Source organism: Dasypus novemcinctus, chromosome 23 (assembly GCF_030445035.2).
Source record: "Dasypus novemcinctus isolate mDasNov1 chromosome 23, mDasNov1.1.hap2, whole genome shotgun sequence".
Classification (NCBI taxonomy): domain Eukaryota; kingdom Metazoa; phylum Chordata; class Mammalia; order Cingulata; family Dasypodidae; genus Dasypus; species Dasypus novemcinctus.
The window spans coordinates 23,162,221-23,183,258 of NC_080695.1; the positions used below are offsets into that span (position 1 = coordinate 23,162,221).

The 21,038-nt window shown below is 45.5% G+C and overlaps 1 protein-coding gene across 2 annotated transcripts in view; it reads left to right on the forward strand.

Moving 5' to 3' along the window:
• Positions 1-21,038, forward strand: part of GALNT17 (polypeptide N-acetylgalactosaminyltransferase 17) — a 447,808-nt gene that overhangs the window by 196,369 nt on the left and 230,401 nt on the right. For both annotated transcript variants that reach the window (XM_004460693.5, XM_071211180.1), the window contains exon 3: positions 19,857-20,023. In XM_004460693.5, coding sequence (XP_004460750.1) covers positions 19,857-20,023 — 167 coding nt within the window. The remainder of the gene's footprint in view (positions 1-19,856; positions 20,024-21,038) is intronic.

Genomic DNA, 21,038 nt, shown 5'->3' on the forward strand with positions numbered 1-21,038 from the left:
TTATCTGTCATATTTCATTTTCATCACTCTTTTGAGACTTTTAGTTACTTTTATTGATATAATCTTCATTTTAAGACTCTCTTGTCTCTCTCCTGTCTTTTCAGACTTTAGCATACCCTTAGTATTTCTTAAAAAGCAGGTCTCTTGGTTACAAACTCTCTCAGTTTCTGTTTATCTGTGAATACTCTAAACTCACCCTCATTTTTGAAAGTCAATTTTGCTGGGTATAAGATTCTTGGCTGCAAGTTTTTCTATTGCATTATCTTAAATATATCATACCACTTTCTTCTTGCCTCTATGGTTTCTGATGAGAAACTGGCACTTAATATTATTGCATATACCTTATATGTTATGCATTGTTTTTCTCTTGCTGCTCTCAGAATTCTCTGTCTTTGGCATTTGACATTCTGGTTAGTATGTGTCTCAGAGTTGGTCTATTTGGATTTATTCAGATGGGAGTATGTTGTGCTTCTTGGACATGGATATCTATGTCCTTCTGTAGGGTTGGGAAATTTTTCTACCATTATTTCTTCAAATAGTCCTCCTGCCCCCTTTCCCTTCTCTCTCCTTCTGGGATACTCATGACATATGTTTTCACATCTCTTGCTGTCATTTAGTTCTGCTATCGTATGATTCCAGTTACTTTTATTTCATTTATTGCACCTTTCATTCCCATAAGATCTGCTATTTTTCTACACATGCTTTAAAATTCTTCTTTGTGTTCATCCAATTTATTTATTTATTTATTTATTTATTTATTTATTTATTTATTTATTTATTTATTTATTTATTTTCTCCCCTCTCCCCCTGACCCTTCTCTTTTTGCTGTCTGTGTCCATTTGCTGTGTGATCTTCGTTGTGTATTTCTCTTTTTGTCTTCCCCTTTTGTTTTCTCCTCTAGGATTCACCTGGATTCAATCCTGGGGACCTCTGATATGGAGAGAGGTTCCCTGTCATTTGCACCACCTCAATTCCTGGTTTCTGTTGCATCTCGCCTTGACTCTCCCCTTTATCTCTCTTTTTGTTGCATCATCATCTTGCTGCATGGCTCACCACACAGACACTTGGCTTGTCACATGGGAACTGGTTCGCCATGTGGGCATGCCTTTTTTACCAGGAGGTCCCGGGTTTTGAACCTGAATCCTCTCATATGGTAGATGGAAGCCCAATCACTTGAGCTTCTTCTGCTTCCCCCAATGTCTTAATATCCTTAATCTCTTTAGCCATTGTATTGAATTTATAAAGGAAATTTGTTTGAATATCTCTAATTAGTTATCTCAACTCCTTTATGTCATCTGGAGGCTTATCTTGTTCCCTTAATTGGGCCATTTCTTCCTGTTTCTTGGAGTGGATTGTAATTTTTTGTTGGTGTTTTGACATGTGGCTTACTAGATGTATTTATTCTTGGTGGATTTTCTCTCTTTAGTTTAGGGATTTCTTGCCCTTTCCCCCTTGCTGATTGTTTAGTAGGAGCCAAGGATATAGTTGGTGCTGTAAGTTGTGGATGCTCAAGTTGTCCTCATTGCCCCAGGGACCAATGAGGCTTCTCCCAACTTTCTCCTTTGGCAGGAGTAGAGATCCACAACCGTGTGTGATAATCCAAGTTGTGCAGGCCTAGACTCTAGTTGCCCAGAGAGACTGATGAAGCTTCATGCCCCTTTCTCCCCTGCCTGGGGTGGGGATGGAGCAGCAGGTGTGGACAGCAATCTATGCCTTGCGGATCCAAAATGACCTCAGTTACCCCCATACACTTTGGATTATTTATTTAGTTTGTGCCAGCCAAATGTACCTGCAGTTACCCGGAGAGGCTGGTGCAGGCCCTGCTAGAGTTGTGGCTGGACCTAGGCTAGGGCTGCAGTCCAATCTGCATGAAAGAAGCCAGTCTCTACCGTCACTGTGATTTTCAGTTAGCCTGGCTTCCCCCCATGCCAGGGACAGAACCAAAATGGTGGCTTCTGGCCTCTTTCTGGGACAGGTTCAAACTTTAGCTTTTCTTAGGATTATACTTTAGCCCTCTGAATTTACTAATCAGTAGCTGAAATTGGTGGCCATCTGTTTCTCCCTCCCCTGTTTGTGGGAAATGGAAATTCCAACTCCAGCCACAGAATAGCTCCAGAGGTGTCTTATGCCGCTGTAGTAGGATGATTACCAGCCTCTGTGGCGTGGCCTGTGTTTTCCCAGAGAGGCTGGCTCAGATTCCCTGCAGCTTCTGCCCTGCTGGAGGTGCTGTTGGGCTTGCTTTATAGCTGCAGTCCGATCTGGATGGAAAGAAACCAGTCCCTACCAGTACTATGATTTTCAGTCTGCCCTGCTTCCCCTCATGCGGTTAAAATGGTGGCTGCCATCCTCTTTCTGACTTGTAAGTTTCAAACTTTAGCTGTTCTCATGATTATACTTCAGCCTGTCAAATTTACTAATCAGTAGCTGAAATTGGTGTCCAACCATCTCTTGCTCCCTTGTTTTTGGGAAGTCAAGCTTTCAATTCCAGCTGCGGAACAGCTTCCAAGGTGGCATGTGCCTCCAGTGGAGGATGAGCACCGGCTTCTGTGGCATGGAGTGCTCTACTTAGAAATCTCTGCAGATGGGGAGCCTCTTCCTTCCATTCCTTCAAGGATGTTGCAGGATGCTCTTCTGTTCTCCTGGAGCCCCCAGAGAGGTGCTTTAGATAGCTCCAGATAGCTCTAAGTGATTATTAATTGCCCTGTGGCATGAGCTGACTTTAGGAGCAACTTTCTCTGCCACCATCTTGCTGGTTGTTTGTACTTTGGATTTTAACATGTATATGTATCTTTAGTTTTCCTTAATATTTCCCCTTGAATGTGTTGTTACTTATTCGTAGCTGTTTATTCTTTTATTCAGTATTGAACTGATCTGTCAAGTGCTAGAGCTACTTCCATTTAAAAAAATAACATTTATAAAGTGCTTTTTAAAAATTATTTTAGCCATACATGTGTGGTATAGAAAACTGGAGCCCACAGTGTAGTATAAAGGAGTAAATAGAAGCCACTGAAAATCCTTCCCTTAGATCCTCCTCAAAAAATAATTCCTATTTTCAGAGACTAAGGCAGCATGTTTTGGGGCCAAGGACATGTGGGTTTAAAGTCTACCTCTGCTTGCTACTCGTTTGACTTTGGGCAACTTACCCTGAGCTCAGTTTTCTTATCTGCAAGTTGGGAGTACCCACAATATTGGTTCATTGTGAGAAATAATGAGATACTGTATACCCCTTCACATTCTTAGCTTGCTACCTGGTATGTGGTTGGGCTCACTCAGGCCTGGCTTTCTATTCCTCATCTTCTATGCTACCAGGGACTGGTGGGCTAGCCCGTGTTTCCCAGGATAATGGCTGAGGACACAAGTGCCCCTCGTGTAGCTCAGGCGCAGAGGTGGCACACGACATTTTTCTTTTTCTTTTTTTTTAATTTAAATTAAAAAATATTTTTTTAAAAGAAGTTTTAGATTATGTAAATGTTACATTAAAAATATAGGAGTCCTACATGTCCCACCTCTTCCCCCTCCCACGCTTTCCCACATTAACACCATCTTTCACTAGTGTGGTACATTTGTTATAATTGATGAGCACATATTGAAGCATTGCTACTAACCATGGACTCTAGTTTATTAATACATTATAGTTTACATTGTGCCCTGTACAGCTTTATAGGTTATGACAAAATGTATAATGGCCTGTATCCATCATTGCAATTTCATGCAGGACAATTCCAAAATGCTCCCATGTTACACTATTCTTCCCTCTCCCTCCCCTCAAAACCTCTGGTGACTACTGCCTTTATATCAATGATACAAGTTCTTCCATTGCTAGAATAATAATAAGTCTATAATAGAATAATAATTCTACTTTAGTCCATTGTTCATTCCCCAATCTTGAGGATTTGGGGATGATGATGCCACTCTTTTTCTCACTGAGAGGGGGGTTTAGATCCCATGGGACAGATGGATGGAACCATCTTGCTTGCAGTTGCAGATATTCTCTGTTCCTTGGGATGGGTGTTGTACAGCATCATCTCCTTGTTAGTTGTCCTGGGTGAGTCCAGTGAGCTGTAGAGTAGGTGTTGCAACGTCACTGAAATTCAGGGCTCAACTGGCACACGGATGGACCAAAGATTTAAGTCTCTGGGACATATATTTAACAAGTATAGTGCTAATTATAGCCTGGGCCCAGATCTAAGAGGAGGGGACTAGAGTCTGCCTCTTTAGTGGGAAAGCCTTCAAAGTCACATGGCAAAGAACGTAGCTACGAGGAGGGGTGAGGATTGGGGCCACTAATGCATTTTGTCATGCAGTATGAACAGGGTCTGCTAGATTACTCCAGCAGTTCAGAGATGGCCAAGCCTTTAAGGGCCAGTAGGGGCTAACCTGGGATGGGAAGTGTTGGTGGGTTGGCTTTGATTCAGAGTAGGGAGGATCTGTCCTCGGGGAAGACATGATGGGTAAAGGTAACAAGACTAAAAATAACAGCAGTAAGAAGAATAAAAATAACAGCAGTAACTGCAAGGAAACAGAACTGTGGCACAGATGTGGGAATAAACAGAAGTGTTTTTAGGGTCAGTGTCAGTGAAAAGATGGGTTTGACCAGCCAATTTGGCTGGAACATTAAAAGGAAAAACAACTAGTTTGGTAATATGTCCCTGGTTGCTGTGCTGAAGTTACAGGATAACAGCTTTTAGAACCAGATTGGAGCACTGTGATGGGCTGGGGGAGTGAGATTTTGGCTGCAAGCAGAGGGTTTTATGGCCTTTAATTTCTTTGAAGACTCCTATTGGCCACACTTTGGATCTGCTGAGCCTTGGAATACTGCTATTTATTATTTCCAGTTTGCATCCTTTCCTAATGTATTCTCATACCTCCTGCAGTAGTGGGGGCTGTCCCCTCTCATTCCACTCTCCTTAGAAAGGTTATAGGATAAGTACTGTGTGTGAATAATTTAGATAACATTTCTCAGTTCTGTCCTGAAACTGTCAGCATTCATTTATCCTTAATTGTCTTTAGAAATATTCTTTCCTGTGCCATTGCCTAATAAAACTTTAGGGTTTCTGTTTTCTTTCTTTCTATTTTTCTTCTTCAGTTGAATATATTTTATACACACACACACACACACACACACACACACACACACACACACATAAAACCTAGGCAGATGTATCTCCTGAGCTGGAAATCTGAAGGCTGATTCCCCTGTTCCATACATGTGTGGGTTTCTTCCTTTTCAAGAAAGCAGTGCTGCCCAAGGCAGGGAACTATGATCAAAACTGAGGGTTAAAGAGGATAAATCCATCCTTTCTTCTTAAAAAAATGCTTCTGAAGATAGAGATAGGCCAGGTGGGTGTTTTGTCCATGCTAGGGCCTATTATTATACCTTGAGACTAACATATCTGCCATTCAGCCAGAGGAGAGCCAAAATTTATGGATTTTCTGGCTAAAGATATCTCCACTGATGTTGGAAAGGCAACTCTTCATGACTCACAGAAAAAGACTACCTAAATAGCCTCAGAGCCAGTAGGTAATCAGTCCAAGGATCAAAAATGGTTTGGGGAATATTCCAAAATAAATGTTCATAGGAACCAGGCTATCAAAGAAGGCATAGAGGCCTTGGTGACCTTAGAGTGTTTGAAAACGGGCTGGGCCAGTTGCTGGTTTGTGACCCGGGTGTGGGGTTGCACGCTGAGGATGGTGGCTGCTGGTGCTGTGTGGCCCAGTGGCATGGGTTCATCCCCTCCAGCAGTATTCCTTTGGGAAGTTGGTGAAAGGTATAGATTATTTCCCCAGAAAAAAAGACAGCTACTTATATACCCACAAGATCTTGTGTTCTATTTCTGGGGGTTTTCCTGAGGCCACATGGACTCCCATGACAGTTTGAAGCTTTTTGTGGACCCCAGAAAAGATTGTGTTCTTGGAGCTAATCCATTCCTGTGGGTGTGGGGGCCTTTGGATTAGATTGGATTCAGTTGAGGGGCCTTTGATTGTTTCAATGAGGGGTGACCCAGGCTGGGTCTTGGTCTTCTAGCTGGCATCTATTATAAACAGAGGACTGGAAGCACAGAGACACACAGAGAAAGAGTGGCAGAGACAGAGAAACCACAAAAGGCTGGAAGAGACAAGGCCCAGAGGACAGGGGAGATACGAACCAAATGCCTGCTAGCCCAGAGCTGAGCTTGGAGAGGAAGCAAGCCTGGAGAAGAGGGCAGAGACCCAGTGTCTTGCCATGTAGCAGAAGTCCAGGATTGCTAGTAGTCGACCTTTGGCGAGACAGCATCTCTCATGATGCCTTGATTCGGACATTTTCAGTCTCAGAACTGTAAGATTTTAGCCTAATAAACTTGCAGTATAAAAGCTAACCCATTTCTGGTATATTGCTCCCAGCAGCTTTTAGCAAACTAAGACAGCCCCCAAAATAGGAACCCATGCCATGGAGCAGGCTGAATCTTGATAAAGTTGCCCCAGTATGACTGATATGCAGGATACACATGGACTCAAATGCTAAGTAGGCAGTTTGGGCAAGTGCTGTGTGTGGGGACTGAGCTAATGAGGTGTGTTGCTCCTTTCTGGATGAGCTGCAGAGCTCAACTGGGGAAATTAAACCACTCAGCAAAATGTGCATTTTCCCTAATAATGAGCGCTCCAAAAGAGGGGACTCATACATCTCAGCTATTAAGCCCCTGTACCTCCATTTGCAAAGCTTGCTGTTGCTAAAAATGATACTGCTCCTTCTTAGGATTATAGGAAAGGCTTGATGAGGAAGGAAGAGAAAAAGGAATATTGGGCTGGTTAATGCACTTGACCCAAGCAGCTTTCAAAACTTGAGCCCTGATTAGTAAATCAAGAGAGAAAGGATGGCATCTTTTAAGTTTTGAGGCGCCATCACCATTGTTATAATTGCCGGAGGAAATCAGTGATGACTTTGGTCGTAAGAACAGAGGGAATCAATAGGGGAGGTAGGAGGTTTTCATTTGCTCATTTGGTAACCATTTATCTGCCAAGCATTGTGCTAGGCTCTGGGGACACCAAAAGAAATAAGACCCACTTGCTGATGAGAGTGAAGAGCGCTTGCCTTGCCCAGATGGCAGTATTCAGAGGGAAGTTAAGTAACAAAGGAGAAGGGTCTTGACCTCAGACTGGGAAAGCTGTCTTGAGCTGGGGCTTGAGGTAGGAGGAAGTATTAGTCATGAAGAAGGGCCTTTTAGGCAATGTGGTGGGTTAAATTATCTACCACAGGAAAAAAACATGTTCTTAATCTTAATCCCATTCCTGTGGAGAACCCATTGTAAATAGGACCTTTTGAAGATATAATTTTTAGTTAAGGTGCAGCCCACTGAATCAGGATTGTTCTTACTCCTGTTACTGAAGGCCTTAGGAAAGAGAATGCCACGGGAGGAGTAAGAAGCTGGAAGTCAATGGAACCCAGAAGAGAAAGGAAACGACATTGCCATGTGCTGGAAAGCCAAGGAAATCCAAGGATTGCTGGCCAGCCAGGATACTGCTGACCCTGGGAGGAAACCAGCCTTCTAGACTCCACACCCATGAACCAATACATTCCTGTTGTAGAGTCAACTCATTGTTTGGGATTTATCATAGCAACTGGGAAACGATGGCAGTGTGATGTGTGATGTGTGATGTGAAAGACAGTTCCAGAACATAGGGATAGTTTAGAATGACTGGAAGAAAGGGGGAGCAGGGAAGATGAGCTTGGAGAAATGGGATGGGGCTAAACTTGTGTGGTAAGCAAAGGAGTTTGAACTTAATTCTGAAAGTGACAGAGAGGCAAAGAGATATGTTTTAAGGGAGAGAGTGACCACATTTGCAGTTAAGACAGACAATTTGGCAGCAATGGAAGTGAGTGGAATAGAGTCGGGCAGCAGAGGAGTAGACTAGAGGCAGGGGCCAGTTAGGTGGCTTTTCTTGTCATCTGGGAAGGAATAGAAGAGGACCGCAACTAGTGCTATAGCAGTGGACATGTGGGGAAAGAGGTGAGTGTTATAAAAAGATCCAGTACTTGGTGACCTGTTAGACGTGTGGTATGAATGGCAAGCTTAACTTGTCTCCAGATGAGACAGGGGGTGCTCTTCATGAAGAAAGGAATGCATAAAGAGAGCAGATTTCAGTTTTAGGCATGCTAACTTTAAGGTGCTTTTTGAGATATCCAAGAGTAAATGCCCAGTGGGAAGCTGAAGCTTGAATATCCAGGCTAAAGGCATTGGGGTAGAACTTACCAGCGTTTGGGTAGTAGTTGGCACTGTGGACTTGGCTAAATTTAGGAAGAGTTTATGAAGTGAAAGAGCTAAGGTCACAAGAAAGGAGCTTTGGGGAATTCCAGAATTTAGAAGTCTAGCAGAGAAAAGGGCCTGTGAAACAGACAGAACGTGTGGCCAGCACAGATCACGTGGGTGGAAATGTGGAGGTAGGGATGTGAGGAATGGCGAGTGTCCCCAGGATCTAAGAGTAGACAATGTTGATATAAGGAAAGAGGGCAGCAGTACAAGACACTGCAGAAACGATGTCAACTAGGCTGAGGTTGGTGAGTTTCTATGGATTCTGGCTGGCCACATAGATGTTATTATAAACTTTAACAAGAGCAGTTTAAGCAGAATAGGGTAAATAGAAGCCAATGATAGTGAATGAGAAAGGAAACTGGGAGGGCAGATAGAAAGAGAATTAGGGCTGTGTGAAAGTGACTTTTTTAAATGGGAGAGACTTGAGTTTCCTTTTCTTGAGTGGAAAAATCAGTGAGGGAGAATGAAGACACAGGAGAGAGTGATGGATGAAGTAAGGCCCTGAAAGTGAGAGGAGGCTGGGAAATCCATAGCAGACCTCCTCTACTCTGCTTCTGTCAGAAGAAGAGTAGAGGATGGAAGTTCAGACACAGATAAATTTACAGGTGGTGAGGGAGGTTAGGGAGTGTTTCTCACCTTTCCATACGCATAGCGACCCCTGGGGAGTGGATTAAAAAACTGATTGCCTTCATCGATTCTGATTCAGCAGGTATGGGGCTTGAGAATTTGCAACTCTAACAAGCTCCCAGGTGATGCTGAGACTAATGCTGCGGACCTGCAGACTACATTTGGCAGTTCTTGCCAGTGGCCTTGATTTCCTCTGTGAAAAGGAGATGCAACTCCTTGCCCTGAGTGATGATGGTGGTTCAAGTAATGTGGGGAAAGTTTGGAGAGCAGTGGAGGGGCATGGAATTGAGGATTCTGATATATCACATAGAGAATTTCCAGGGAGCTTTGAGGGCCCCATGGAGATTGGAGACCCTGGATTTGCACTGTCACCAGCTGCATTGTTGTAAGACATTTTCCTTCAGGGCACAGCAGTGCAGCAGGGTGAAGAGAATAAAAGTCAGATAGATGGATTGATCCAGAGCTGGGTTTTTCAGAGCTGGTGGGAAAGAAGGACAAAGGGGTGAGAGAACTAGGGTAGGGTAAAGACAGAGCATGGCTGAAGGGAGATGCCAGAGATCCTGGCTAAATGTGGAAGGATGTGAAGCCAGAGGATGGCAAATCTGTTGAGAGAAAAGGGAGTGGCACAGATCCTGGAGGACTTGTTGAGGGCTAAGAGCAGGTGTTTTGGAACAACGAGGGTGAGAGAACTGGAATGAAAGGAAATTATAGGTGTTGATATTAAGATTGTTCAGGTGACATCCAAGAAAGGCCATGGGAGCTATTGAGATGATTGCAAAGCAGTAACCCCAAGCTATGTAGTCCTTTGGGCCACCTCTGGTTGCAGGTTAGCAGCTCCCTGGCTGTGTAGAGGGGTGTCCTGGCTGTGACAGGAAAACGGATTGGAATGACAGCCTTTTGATGAAGTGACACCTCAATCATTTAAATCTTCTCTTCCAACTCAAAGGGCAACTAGATTAACTTGGTGACCTGACTTCATATTTCACCCCATACCCACAGTGAGCCAGAGAGAGGAGGGAAGAGTTTGTCTCCTTGTTGGAGAAAAAGTTGGGCTGGTGGTGTTGGTATAGAAATTATGGGATATATTCCAATGTTTTATGTCAGTTGGCATGTGTGGTATCAGTGTTCTTTGCCATTTACAGACTCAGAGACTTTTGTAGTAAATCTCCCAAGGAAGAGGTCCCATTTCTCTTCTTGGTTGGTATGGCAGTTTGAGATTATTTATGAACCCCAAAAAGAGACATTATATTTTTAAACTAATATATTCCTCTGGATGTGATACCCTTTGAATGCATTAGATTCAAATGTCTTGAATAAATTACCTGTTAAGATTAGGGTCCATAGGATGGAGGAATAGAGTATAGATTAGCATGGACTTACTGGTGTTCTGCTGGGGAGTTATTGTGATTAGTAAGGGAAGAAATTGTAATATTGATGTGGAGAAAGTGGCCACAGTGGCTGCTGATGGTAGGGAGAGGGAAGAAGAGATATGATGTGGGTGCATTTTCAGGATTTGGAGTTGTCCTGGGTGGTGCTGCAAGGAAAGATGCTGGACATTTTGTGTCCTGCCATGGCCCACTGGGTGGAATGGGGGAGAGTGTAGACTACAATGTAGACCACTCTCCATGTGGGGCAGCAGTGCTCCAAAATGTATTCACCAGGTGCAGTGAATGTGCCACAATGATGGAAGAGGTTGTGATGTGGGAGGAGTTGGGTGTGGGGGTGTGTGGGGTATATGGGGCCCTCATATTTTTTTGAATGTAACATTTAAAAGAAAATAAGGAAGAAAAAAAAATTTTTTAATCAACTGAAAAAAAAAAGGCGGATTAGGGCTTTGATTCAATCACATCAGTAGGACATGACTCAGGGTTGAGTCTCTGCCCCTATTGGTGGGGCGATAAAAGGTCATTTACTCAAGAAGACACACAGGAAGAGAGAGTGCTCCATAGACACGGAAGTAGACAAGAAGAAAGAGAGAACTTTGTCAGTTTTGATCCTGGAGCCCCAGGGAGAGATGAACCCCATGCCTACCTACGGCTGAGATCAGAAGAAGCTGGACCCGTGGAGCCTAAAGAGGAAGAAGGAAGGAGAGACCAGGCAGAGATTGTCTGCTCTCTTGCTTCAACACATGACAACAGACTTTGGTGAGAAAGTACCTCTTATGGTACCTTCAATTGGACTCTTCAGGGCCTTGTAACTATAAGCTTTTACCTCAAATAAATACCATTTATAAAAGCCAACAGATTGCTGGTACTTTGCATTAGCACCCCTTCGGCTGACTAATACAGTTGTTTTAACCCATGGCTTGGTTGGTATAGCTCAGATAGTTGTGTACCAGCCACTTCTCCGATTAAGTGTGTGCCTTCAGTGCTCATGATCTCATGGAATTCAGGCAGCAACCAAAAGAAGCCTGTTTCATACACTTGCCTTTCTTTTCTTGTTACTCCTACCTGGCAAGGGGATGCCGCTTTTTGAAAAACAAATCCCATTGCTGAGCTGCTGGGCCACACATACTTTCTTGGACTGGAGCCCTTTTACTCCTAAGTTTGAGAAGGCAGGCTGGATAGGGGGTATGTTTGGTGTGTCTGATGCTGTCACTGGACCTGGCCAGGTCACCAAAGAGCATGACTGACAAAGCTTGGGGAGAAGGTATATTAATTCTGGAAATGAAGAGGTCGTTCACGCAGGGGTTGCAATACAGTTTAATTTGCAATTTAAGAGATAGATTCTAAGAACCTAGCCTCTCCATTTTGAAGCAGATTCGATGGGTGGATTTGATGATGATGAAAATGGAGACTTCTGGAAGGGGAGAAAGCACTTGCCCTACACACTGTACAGAAAGGATGTCACAGAAGGGGTCCTTGCCTCCCATACCTGTGGAAGGAATAGACGTGAAGTTGTGCCTGTCCCTAAGACTGTCATAACTTCTCAGGAGTTTTCTAATTGGAGAGAGGCTGCCCTTGGGATGCCAAGGGCGTTTCCTGAGTCAAGCTGACTCTCCTGTTTGACTCCCCACAGTAGCTTCCTCTCATCTCACTTCACTTTGCCTTCTGAGCCCCTGGAGCTTGGGGGTGGTCTGGGCACAGTCCACTCTAAGTGCATGTTCATGGAGTACTTTGATGATGAAAAGAAATCAGCCTGGTAGGAGTTTTCAGAGCCTCATTTGAGTCTCTGGTCCCTGGCTGAAATGGTTCAATCTCTTCTCTGGTCCCTGGCTGAAATGGTTCAATCTTTAAGCAAGCCTGGGAAAATTTTTCTGGAAGGCCCTAGAAGAGAAACCGCAAGAGGCACTGGTTGCTCTGCTGTGTTCAGAAGTGCTGTAGCTGCCTGCTCCTTCTGTCTGTTCTTGAACACTCGAGTTTGAGCCATCTTTTAAATCCAGCTCACATCTCCTCTTCCCTGCCCTTCCCGCCCACCTCAGCTGATCTATTACATGTGTTGTAGATACATACATTTGGCACTCAGCATTGACTGCCTTGCATTATAAACTGCCTTGTTACAAGTGTTTAATGTGCTTTAGCTGTCACATCCTGGAACTCACAGTTACTGATGGCAGGATTAGATTTGGGCAGGCCTTAGTAATTAGCCCCTTCCCTCTGGTGAGGCAGATGTTCAGAACAGAGACTTGTGGGCGTCATTGCAACCAGAAGCCCGAGCTGGGGGAGTAGCCAGGAGGACCGTGCATGGTGATGGATAATGGAAGCTGATTGGTACCGAGAAATCTAGAAAAGCCTGAAAGGGGAAACCTCTCCTTCCAAGGGACCTGAGGTGACAAGGAGCAGGCTCAAGGTCCTGTGGGTGCCCACCCTGGACTGCCCCTGCCCAGCCACCCAGAGCACAGGTACAGCACAGGTGTGCCTTTCACACCCAGCTCGCTGAAGATCCTGGCTCTCATTTAATTCTGATCCTGCCCAGAGGATTGGAGGGGCACAGCCTGAGTCAGGCCTGGGACGGGGAGGGGGACTGCCGTGCCTCCAGACTCATTAGTAGCAGAATCTTTGTGATGCCCTGGTGTGGTCAAGAGTAGGCTTGGTTTCTCTCTACTGGGGGTCCTTCAGTTAAGGGGATTTTGATAATTCCTGGGGGTGGGGTGATTCACAGCCAGAATGCCAGGAGTTGGTCCACATTGTCACCAGCCATTTTAACCCCAGGTAAGTGGAGCTGGCTTCTGTGCACCCCATCCTACTTGAAGGGGTTTCTGCTCAGGCACACTAACCACACTTTCTATCACCCCACTCCTGTGGTCCATAGGTACAGACGGTGCAGCTGGCCTCAGAGGTGAGCTCCTAATTGGGGGTTTTAGGGCAGAGATGTGGAAACTGAGGCTCACAGAGATTAAGCAACTTACTTAGTCAAGGTCTCCCAGTCAGGAAGTGGCTGAGTGAAGAATTGCAGGGTCCTCTGGTTGATACAGGGACCTCACCCTACCTCGCCCACGTGGGGGCATTTGTGAGACTCTAAACACTATGCGGTGCAGTTCACTGTCAGAGCACCCCTTGCTGCTTTCTGGATATACAGCTAAGCTGTGGAACTTACGGCAAGTGAGTTCATCTCTCTGTTCTCCCATTTCCTCATCTGTAAAAGGGGATGATGATACTGCCTACTTCAAAATGTGGTTGTGAGGATTAAACAAGATGATGCTGTGTATGGAAGCTTCCAGCAGTTTCTGGCATGGAGCCTGTGCTAAACAATTGTTGGTTATCCATCATCATTATCTGTGGTCTTCTGGGCCTCCTGGATCACTTGGCATCAAAATCCATTTCCAATGATGGGAATGTTTTGGGGTCCTCTTTTTGTTTCCAGGTTGGCAGATTGCTTTACAAGGATGTCTTGAGACCTCTTATCTGTACCATGTTGTGTTCTTCTAGGTTGTTTCCTTAAGAAATGGTCGTGGGCAGGAGGATGCTTCTAAGGGGGCTTGGCCAACTCTTTGGGCTTTGGTTTCTTTCTTCCTTGGAGGACTTGGGGCTTGATGTTCCTTCATGTTGACTACAGTTCTCTCTCTCTTTTTTTTTTATTGATTTTGTAAAAATATTACATTAAAAAAATATGAGGTCCCATTCGACCCCACCACCCCCACCGCACCCCTCCCCCCACCAGCAACACTCACTCCCATCATCATGACACATCCATTGCATTTGGTAAGTACATCTCTGGGTATCTCTGCACCTCATGGTCATTGGTCCACATCACGGCCCACACTCTCCCCCGTTCCATCCAGTGAGCCCTGGGAGGATTAACAATGTCTGGTGATTGCCCCTGAAGCACCATCCAGGGCAACTCCAAGTCCCAAAGGCGCCTCCACATCTCATCTCTTCCTGCCATTCCCCATACCCATCAGCCACCATGTCCACTTTTCCCACTCCAATGCCACCTTTTCTCTGAGGTCCTTGGATTGGTTGTGTCCGTTGCACCTCTATGTCAAGAGGAGGCTCAGATTCCACATGGTTACTGGATGCAATCCTCCTGCTTTCAGTTGTAGGCACTCTAGGCTCTATGGTGTGGTGGTTGTCCTTCTTCAACTCCATCTTAGCTGAGTGAGGTGAGTCCAATAAATCAGATTGTAGGAGCTGGAGTCTGTTGAGGCTCAGGGCCTGGTTATCATATTGTCAGTAAAAAGATTCAATCCCCTAAATATATCTGAAACCCCAATACCAACTACAATTCCAGTAAAGTAGCATGATAGTCTTATGAAAAGAGATCCCCTCTGGCTCCAGTTTCATCACGCAGAAACACCAGCTCCAAAGAAGGGCCATCTGACATGGCAGTGAACCCTATCTGCCATGACCATAGAACCCGTGGGTCCTTTTAGCCCTCAAAGGAACCACTACCTGGGGATTGTATCTACTTTATCTGTCTCTTAGACTCTGCTCAGTTGTGCATAAGGGCAATCCTTCTGACAGCCTCCAGACTCTTTTTTTTTTAGAGACTCATAGCCATATAAACTCATTTCTCCTTTCTAGTTCCCCCTTACATTAGATCAAACAGCATTTTAAAGTCATATTATTCTATGTAGACAGGGATATTCTACTGATCCGCATCGAACCTTCAATTCAAGGTCATTTTCCAGTTTCATTATCAGTTGTTAGTTGATAGTGATCCCTCGGTGCCAGGGAGGCTCATCCCCGGGTGTCATGTCCCACGCTGGGGGGAAGGCATTGCATTTAGATGCTGAGTTAGGCTTCGAGACTGGCCACATTTGAGTAACATGAAGACTGTCAGGAGGAAATTCCCAGGCACAGTGCTACTCTAGGCCTTGTTCTTATTTCAGGCATATAGGCTCACAAGCATAGTCATTAGTATCAGGGGCTCACTGTTGGACCCTCATTCCTTCTCGGTCCTTGCCGCTGTACTTGGGGGACTGCTGCTGCTCCCCTAGGGACCACGGCACAGCACCCCCGTACAGTTCTCTCTTGTGGGCTCTAAGAGGTACACAGTCTTCCAAGTGCTTCTGCTCTTAGTCAACACCAATTAAGTAAGAACATGGTACTTCTGCTTGTTCAATGCATAAAATAAATGCCAGTCACTCTGGGACGCAGGGAACAAAGAAGGGTGTTGGTGGGAAGGATACCATTGGTTATTCTTGGGGAGTTGCAGAGTTCAAGGAAGCTTCCGGGCATATGGACAGATACATATAATAAGGCATTAGCTGTCTTAGAGACTTCACTTTTTGTGGGTTGTCCCTGCTTTATTTTCTTTATAAAGACAGCTTCGCAGAGAATCTCTTTCCCAACCCTTTGAAGAGGGCAGCCTGCTCTTGAATTGCCTCAAGCATTGATTGAGATTGATTCAGAACTTGATAGTTTTCTTGCTGTCAATCTTCTTTCCGACAAAGGATGGTTTATTGATTATTGACTAGTTATTGAAAAGAAATTCATGATTTCTGGGGCCCAGATCCAGAGCCCAGGTTATTAGAGGGAGCATATACCCTCTGCTATAGATTTTGAGGTATTTTGCGGTTTGTACGGCGTGCCATCTTCCCTGCTTTCCCCAGGTGCCTTTCCAACCTGAAATTGACTCTTTTATCCTCACCGTCATCCAGGCTACTCATGCTACCTGGAATTTGCGGTGTGGGAGGCCAACGTGGAGGCAGGAAGCTGGTCTGATTTTGGATGTTCTGTTATATGCAGACATTGCTGGAAGCCACGCTCAAGGTGACCACTCCCTTTCCTAAATTCACTTGCCCCACTCTACTTAGCCCTGGCTATTGCCTGTGAAGGCTCCATGCAGATCACGCTGTCATCTGAGCATCCTCCATCCCCACAGCTTGGCAGAAACGTGGAGTGTGAGGGAAAAGGGGTTTGTTTATTCACATCAGCCTCAGTGTGCATGTCGTGGAGCTACCTGGATAGCCCACACTGTTTGCGGGTCATTTAGCCATAGCAGGAAATGGTTCGGCATCAGTTCCTGCGGGCAAAGCCATCTGGTTCTTTGCTTTGCAGTGCCTAGTATTTTTCTCTGGCCTATGAGGCCTTTCTCTTTCTTTTCCCTTCCTGAACTCATCTTCTGCCCTGTTGGTATTTCATGGGAGGTGACGTATGTATCCATGAGTGCCCTAGGTTACTCTTTATAGAAGGTGCTAAACACTTCAATTGTCCATCTGTCCATCTACCAGCAGATTCCCAGTATCTTCTACAAATCAAGCAGTGAGCTGACTTTAGAGATATCTGTTGTAAAAAAGAAACCAACTACTTTTCTAGGGCTTAAAGACCAGCAAAATATGTTTATTTTAATAATAATAATTGTATTCATTTTGTCTGCCATCAACTGAGCAATGAATGTGTAAAACCCTGGGAAAGTCAGGTGACTTGTTGGGGGCAAGGCAAATTTGGAGATATGAACCCGGTCTCAGAGGAGAGTCCTGTGGGAAGAGACTGGGTTGAGTGAAAGCTTTGGAAACTTGGCTAGTGGTAGTCAAGAAAGTACAAAAGGGAATGGAGGCACTTCACACCTATTAGGATGGCTGTGATTAAAAAATGGAGAATAACAAATGTTGGCAAGGATGCGGAGAAATAGGAACCCTTGTACATTGTTGGTGGGAATGTAAAATGGTGTAACCACTGTGGAAAACTGTTTGGCAGTTCCTCAGAAAATTAAACATAGAATTACCATATGACCTGGCAATTCCACTTCTAGGTATATTCTCAAAAGAATTGAAAGCAGGGACTTGGGCAGTTATTTGCTCCCCACTGTTCATAGCAGCTTTATTCACAACAGCCAAAGGCTAGAAGCAACCCAGTGTCCATAGTGGAAGAAGGGATATATAAGGTGTGGTATATCCATCTTATGGCATATTGTTCAGCCATAAAAAGGAATGGAATTCTGATATTTGTGACAACATGGGTGAGCCTTGATGATATCACATTGATGAAGTAAGTCAACCAAGGGACACATCATGTATGACTTCACTTAAATGAAATAACTAGAGTGTCAAATTCATAGAGACAAAAAAGTAGATTGAAGGTTATTAAGGGTGGGGTGGGGGATTGGTCCAGTAATGCTTAATGGGGTAAGGGTTTCTATGATGGAGATAAAAAAGTTCTGGAAATGGATGGTGGTGATAGTAGCACAACATTGCAAATGTAATTAATACCACTGAATTGTACACTTGAAAGTAATTAAAATGGGCAATTTTGTGTTGTACAGATGTTACTACAATAATTTTTTTAAAAAGACAATGCAAAAAATTTAAAAAATAAAAAAGATAATTATTAAAATTATTGTCAAAAAAGAGCACAGGTAGAAGATATAGAAATCTATAAACAGAATTCTAGAGTGGAAGAAAAGGGGAGATGAAGGGACCAAAAGGAAGGATGGAAGGGCCATGCAGGCAGAGTGGATCTTTTCATGATTGGCACTTAACAGGGTCACAGAGTTCTCAAGTGCCATTGTCCCTCTGAGCCTTACAAGCCTGTCGCTGGGCAAGGTGTAGGTGATGCTGACAGTTTTGCAGATGTCGAAACCGAGGTGTAGAGAGGCCCTGAATGTGCCCAGGGTGCCATGCTGGGGTGTGGTGGAGCGCATCTGGCTTCTGATGTGCCCACATGATTTATGGTATTGCCAGCTTGGCCCAGGCAGTGGCCGGATCGGGGGCCCCATTCCTTGCAGGCTTCCCATCTCCTCCTTCCCCAGAGGAAATGGCCTGCTTGGGCCAGTGTGCTGTCCTTCCTACTCAACCCTTGATTGTGGGTGGAGAAGATGGTGCTGCTACAGTGCAATTTGGCCTCTTTGCTTTTTAATTCCAAAACCCAGAAGCTGTGAAAAACCAAGGTCTAAAGAAAGAATCTCCCAAAGTGTCCAGAGCAGGTGGGCGTGGAGTGTACTCATGCCTGTCTCTCCGTGCTGCTGGGTGATGGCCCGAGAAGGAGCCACTGCTGCCTGCCAGGAGCAGATGGCTGCTGGCCTCTGGTCAAGGGGGCACCGAGGGCCCAGCTGCGGTGCCCTCCTCCTTCGGGTCACCACACAGTAAATGAGATGATTCCTGCTGTCTGCCCTGGGGGCCCGTCAATAACTATCCTAATCTCCCTGGCAGTCCCCAGAAGTGAATTTATGGTGACGTGGTAAAAATGAGGCCGCCTGATCAATGGATCCCTGGACAGTCTCCTCCAGGAGACACAAATGTATATTGTAACAAAACTTTATTTTCTCCCGAAAATTGCCTACATGATTAATATGACCCGACATGGCCCAAGCTGTTCAGCATAAAAAACAGCCGCCTTCCTTGCTCCCTCTTCAGAACTGTTTCCCTCACCCCGTCCTTCATCTCATTCCCTTTGTTTTGCTCTCTAACACTGTGTGCTGTGTATTGTGCAGTCACACACGAGGAGAAGAATGTATTAAAATTCATATCTCGGCATTCCGTTCTACATTATTTCTGCTTGGTATTTCCTACATGGCTTAGACTAAGCATAAAATAAAGTTCCCCAGTGCTACCTGGACAGAGCACCGGTGACTGAGGGATGCAGAGCTCGTTCCCTGGGCTTTAAATCATCTGTTGCATCACTGGGAGCCTCAGACACCTGGGAAGAGCCAAGCTCCATGGCCCCTTTAATCTCGTCTGCAGGGTGAGGGGTAGCAGGTGGTGCTGTCTGCAGCCCCCAGGGAGATAACAGAAATATTTGCAGGAGGAGGCAGTGTGTGTCTGGCAGAGAACCCTCTTCCCCTCTTCTGGTTATTTTCCTGTGTGTTTTTTGTCCTATCCTAGAATGTCAGACCCTGAGAGCAGGTATCTCCAGCACAGTCCTGGGCAGTTGGTAGGTTCAGAAAATGTTCTAGTTTGGGTTCCCCCAGAAACAGACCCTGAAGCAAAGATTCAAGTGAAGTTAGTTTATTTGGCAGATGAAGGGAGCACGGGTAGGGGGGTGAAGAAGAAAGTCATCCCCAAAAATGTGATGCACATTGCTACTGTGGACAACTGGAGCCTGATCCCATGGGGGACATTCCGGGAGCCAGTGTGAACCTGCTCAGAGTTAACCTGCTGGAGGGGTGGTGCAAGGGAGCTGGGCGATGTGCACGTCAACGGCCAGCAGTCTTTCATTGAGAGTGTTGGGGGTGGGCCTGATTTCCTGCTCAGCTGGCAGCAAAGCAGGTGCCAGGCAAGGAGACTCAGGTGCTGGGGACCCAAGTGCAGCAGGTGTGTGCTGAGGGCGGGCCAGAGATGCACGTGGGACAGCAGCAGCCTGCGATAGAGGTGATGACCACAAGCTGGTGCTTCCCCATTGCTGGGGGTCATAAATATGGGGGAAGTGGGGCTGGATCCCTTCATGCTCTCCTCCTTAGGTTTTATTCTCAGCTCTTAGCCAAAGAGAGGCCAAGAGGAGACCAGTGATCGATCCCTTGAGAATACCCGTGCAAGGACTTGGCTGAATTCCTTGGCATGTCCAGTCGCGAGTGCCTTCTTCCTTCTTCTGACTCTGCCTCCCCCTTGCTCTCTGTCCCCAGGTGTAAGGAGCTGAAGTACTCCAAGGACCTGCCCCAGATATCCATTATATTTATCTTCGTGAACGAGGCGCTGTCCGTGATCCTGCGGTCAGTCCACAGTGCCGTCAACCACACACCAACTCACCTGCTGAAGGAGATCATTCTGGTGGATGACAATAGTGACGAAGGTATGGGGGCCACCAACCTGCCCAGGGTTTTCTGGTGAGAAGGTCAGCAAGGGGGAAATGCCACTTTCATTCCAATGTGTACCACAGTTTCTTTGTCTCCTGGTCCCTGAGGAAGGGTTATGAGGAATGGGGGGTGTTTTGGAGAAAGAAATCCAGGCAAACGCTGTGTCATCATTCCTGAAGTCCTCTATGGCTTTTAAGAATAAATTACTGGTTATGTATCCAGGTCAGTTTCTAGTTTTCATATTGCCTAAAGTAGGATGTTGAAGGGCTGAATTTCTCCCCCACCTTGTCCTTTTCAAGAATCAAAAGAAAAAAATGAAAGTGTGCATGTGCGTGCTTAAAGGCCAAGGAGGCTCATCTAAGCAGCTAAAGCATTAGGAGCGGGCAGAACCCCTTGCTCTCCACATGCAGAAGAGCAGAAGAATTGCACTGGGGCTGCTCCCAGGTCAGGAAAAGGCTGGAAGGATGCCCAGGTCCATGCCAGGGGGTTTGCTTAAAACTTGACATCTTCGGGAGCAGCAGGGAGAGCCTTTTGGATTTAATTGGCCCAAGACCTGAAGTCCCCTGCCCCTTCTGAACTGAGCTTGAGTGTAGTGGGCTCTGTCACAGTCATCAGGGCAGTACCATCCCGTGGACCTCCAGTTTTTTCAGGATTCATGACTTAGTGGTGGGTTTTTGCATCCTCTAGCTTTTTTTTTTTTCTCTTTACCTTTGGCCATTTCATCAATAGATTCTTCTAAAATTGAAATGATAGTCTCCTTGGGAGGAGGAGGTTCTTGAGTTATCCAGCACAGTCTCCTCGAGGCAGCTTTCAGTGTCCTCCTCTCCCACCTCTGCATACTCACTGCAGACGCCTAGGCTCCCACAGTGCTCCAGTGCTGGGATGTACCGTATCCCTCTGCAGGAAATCCCTGCCTTACTTCCCCCTCCATTTGCTGACTGATTCCCCTACGCCTCCAGGAGGCTCTGCTTCTATGGGCCTGGGGTAGGACCTGAGAATTTGCATTTCTCT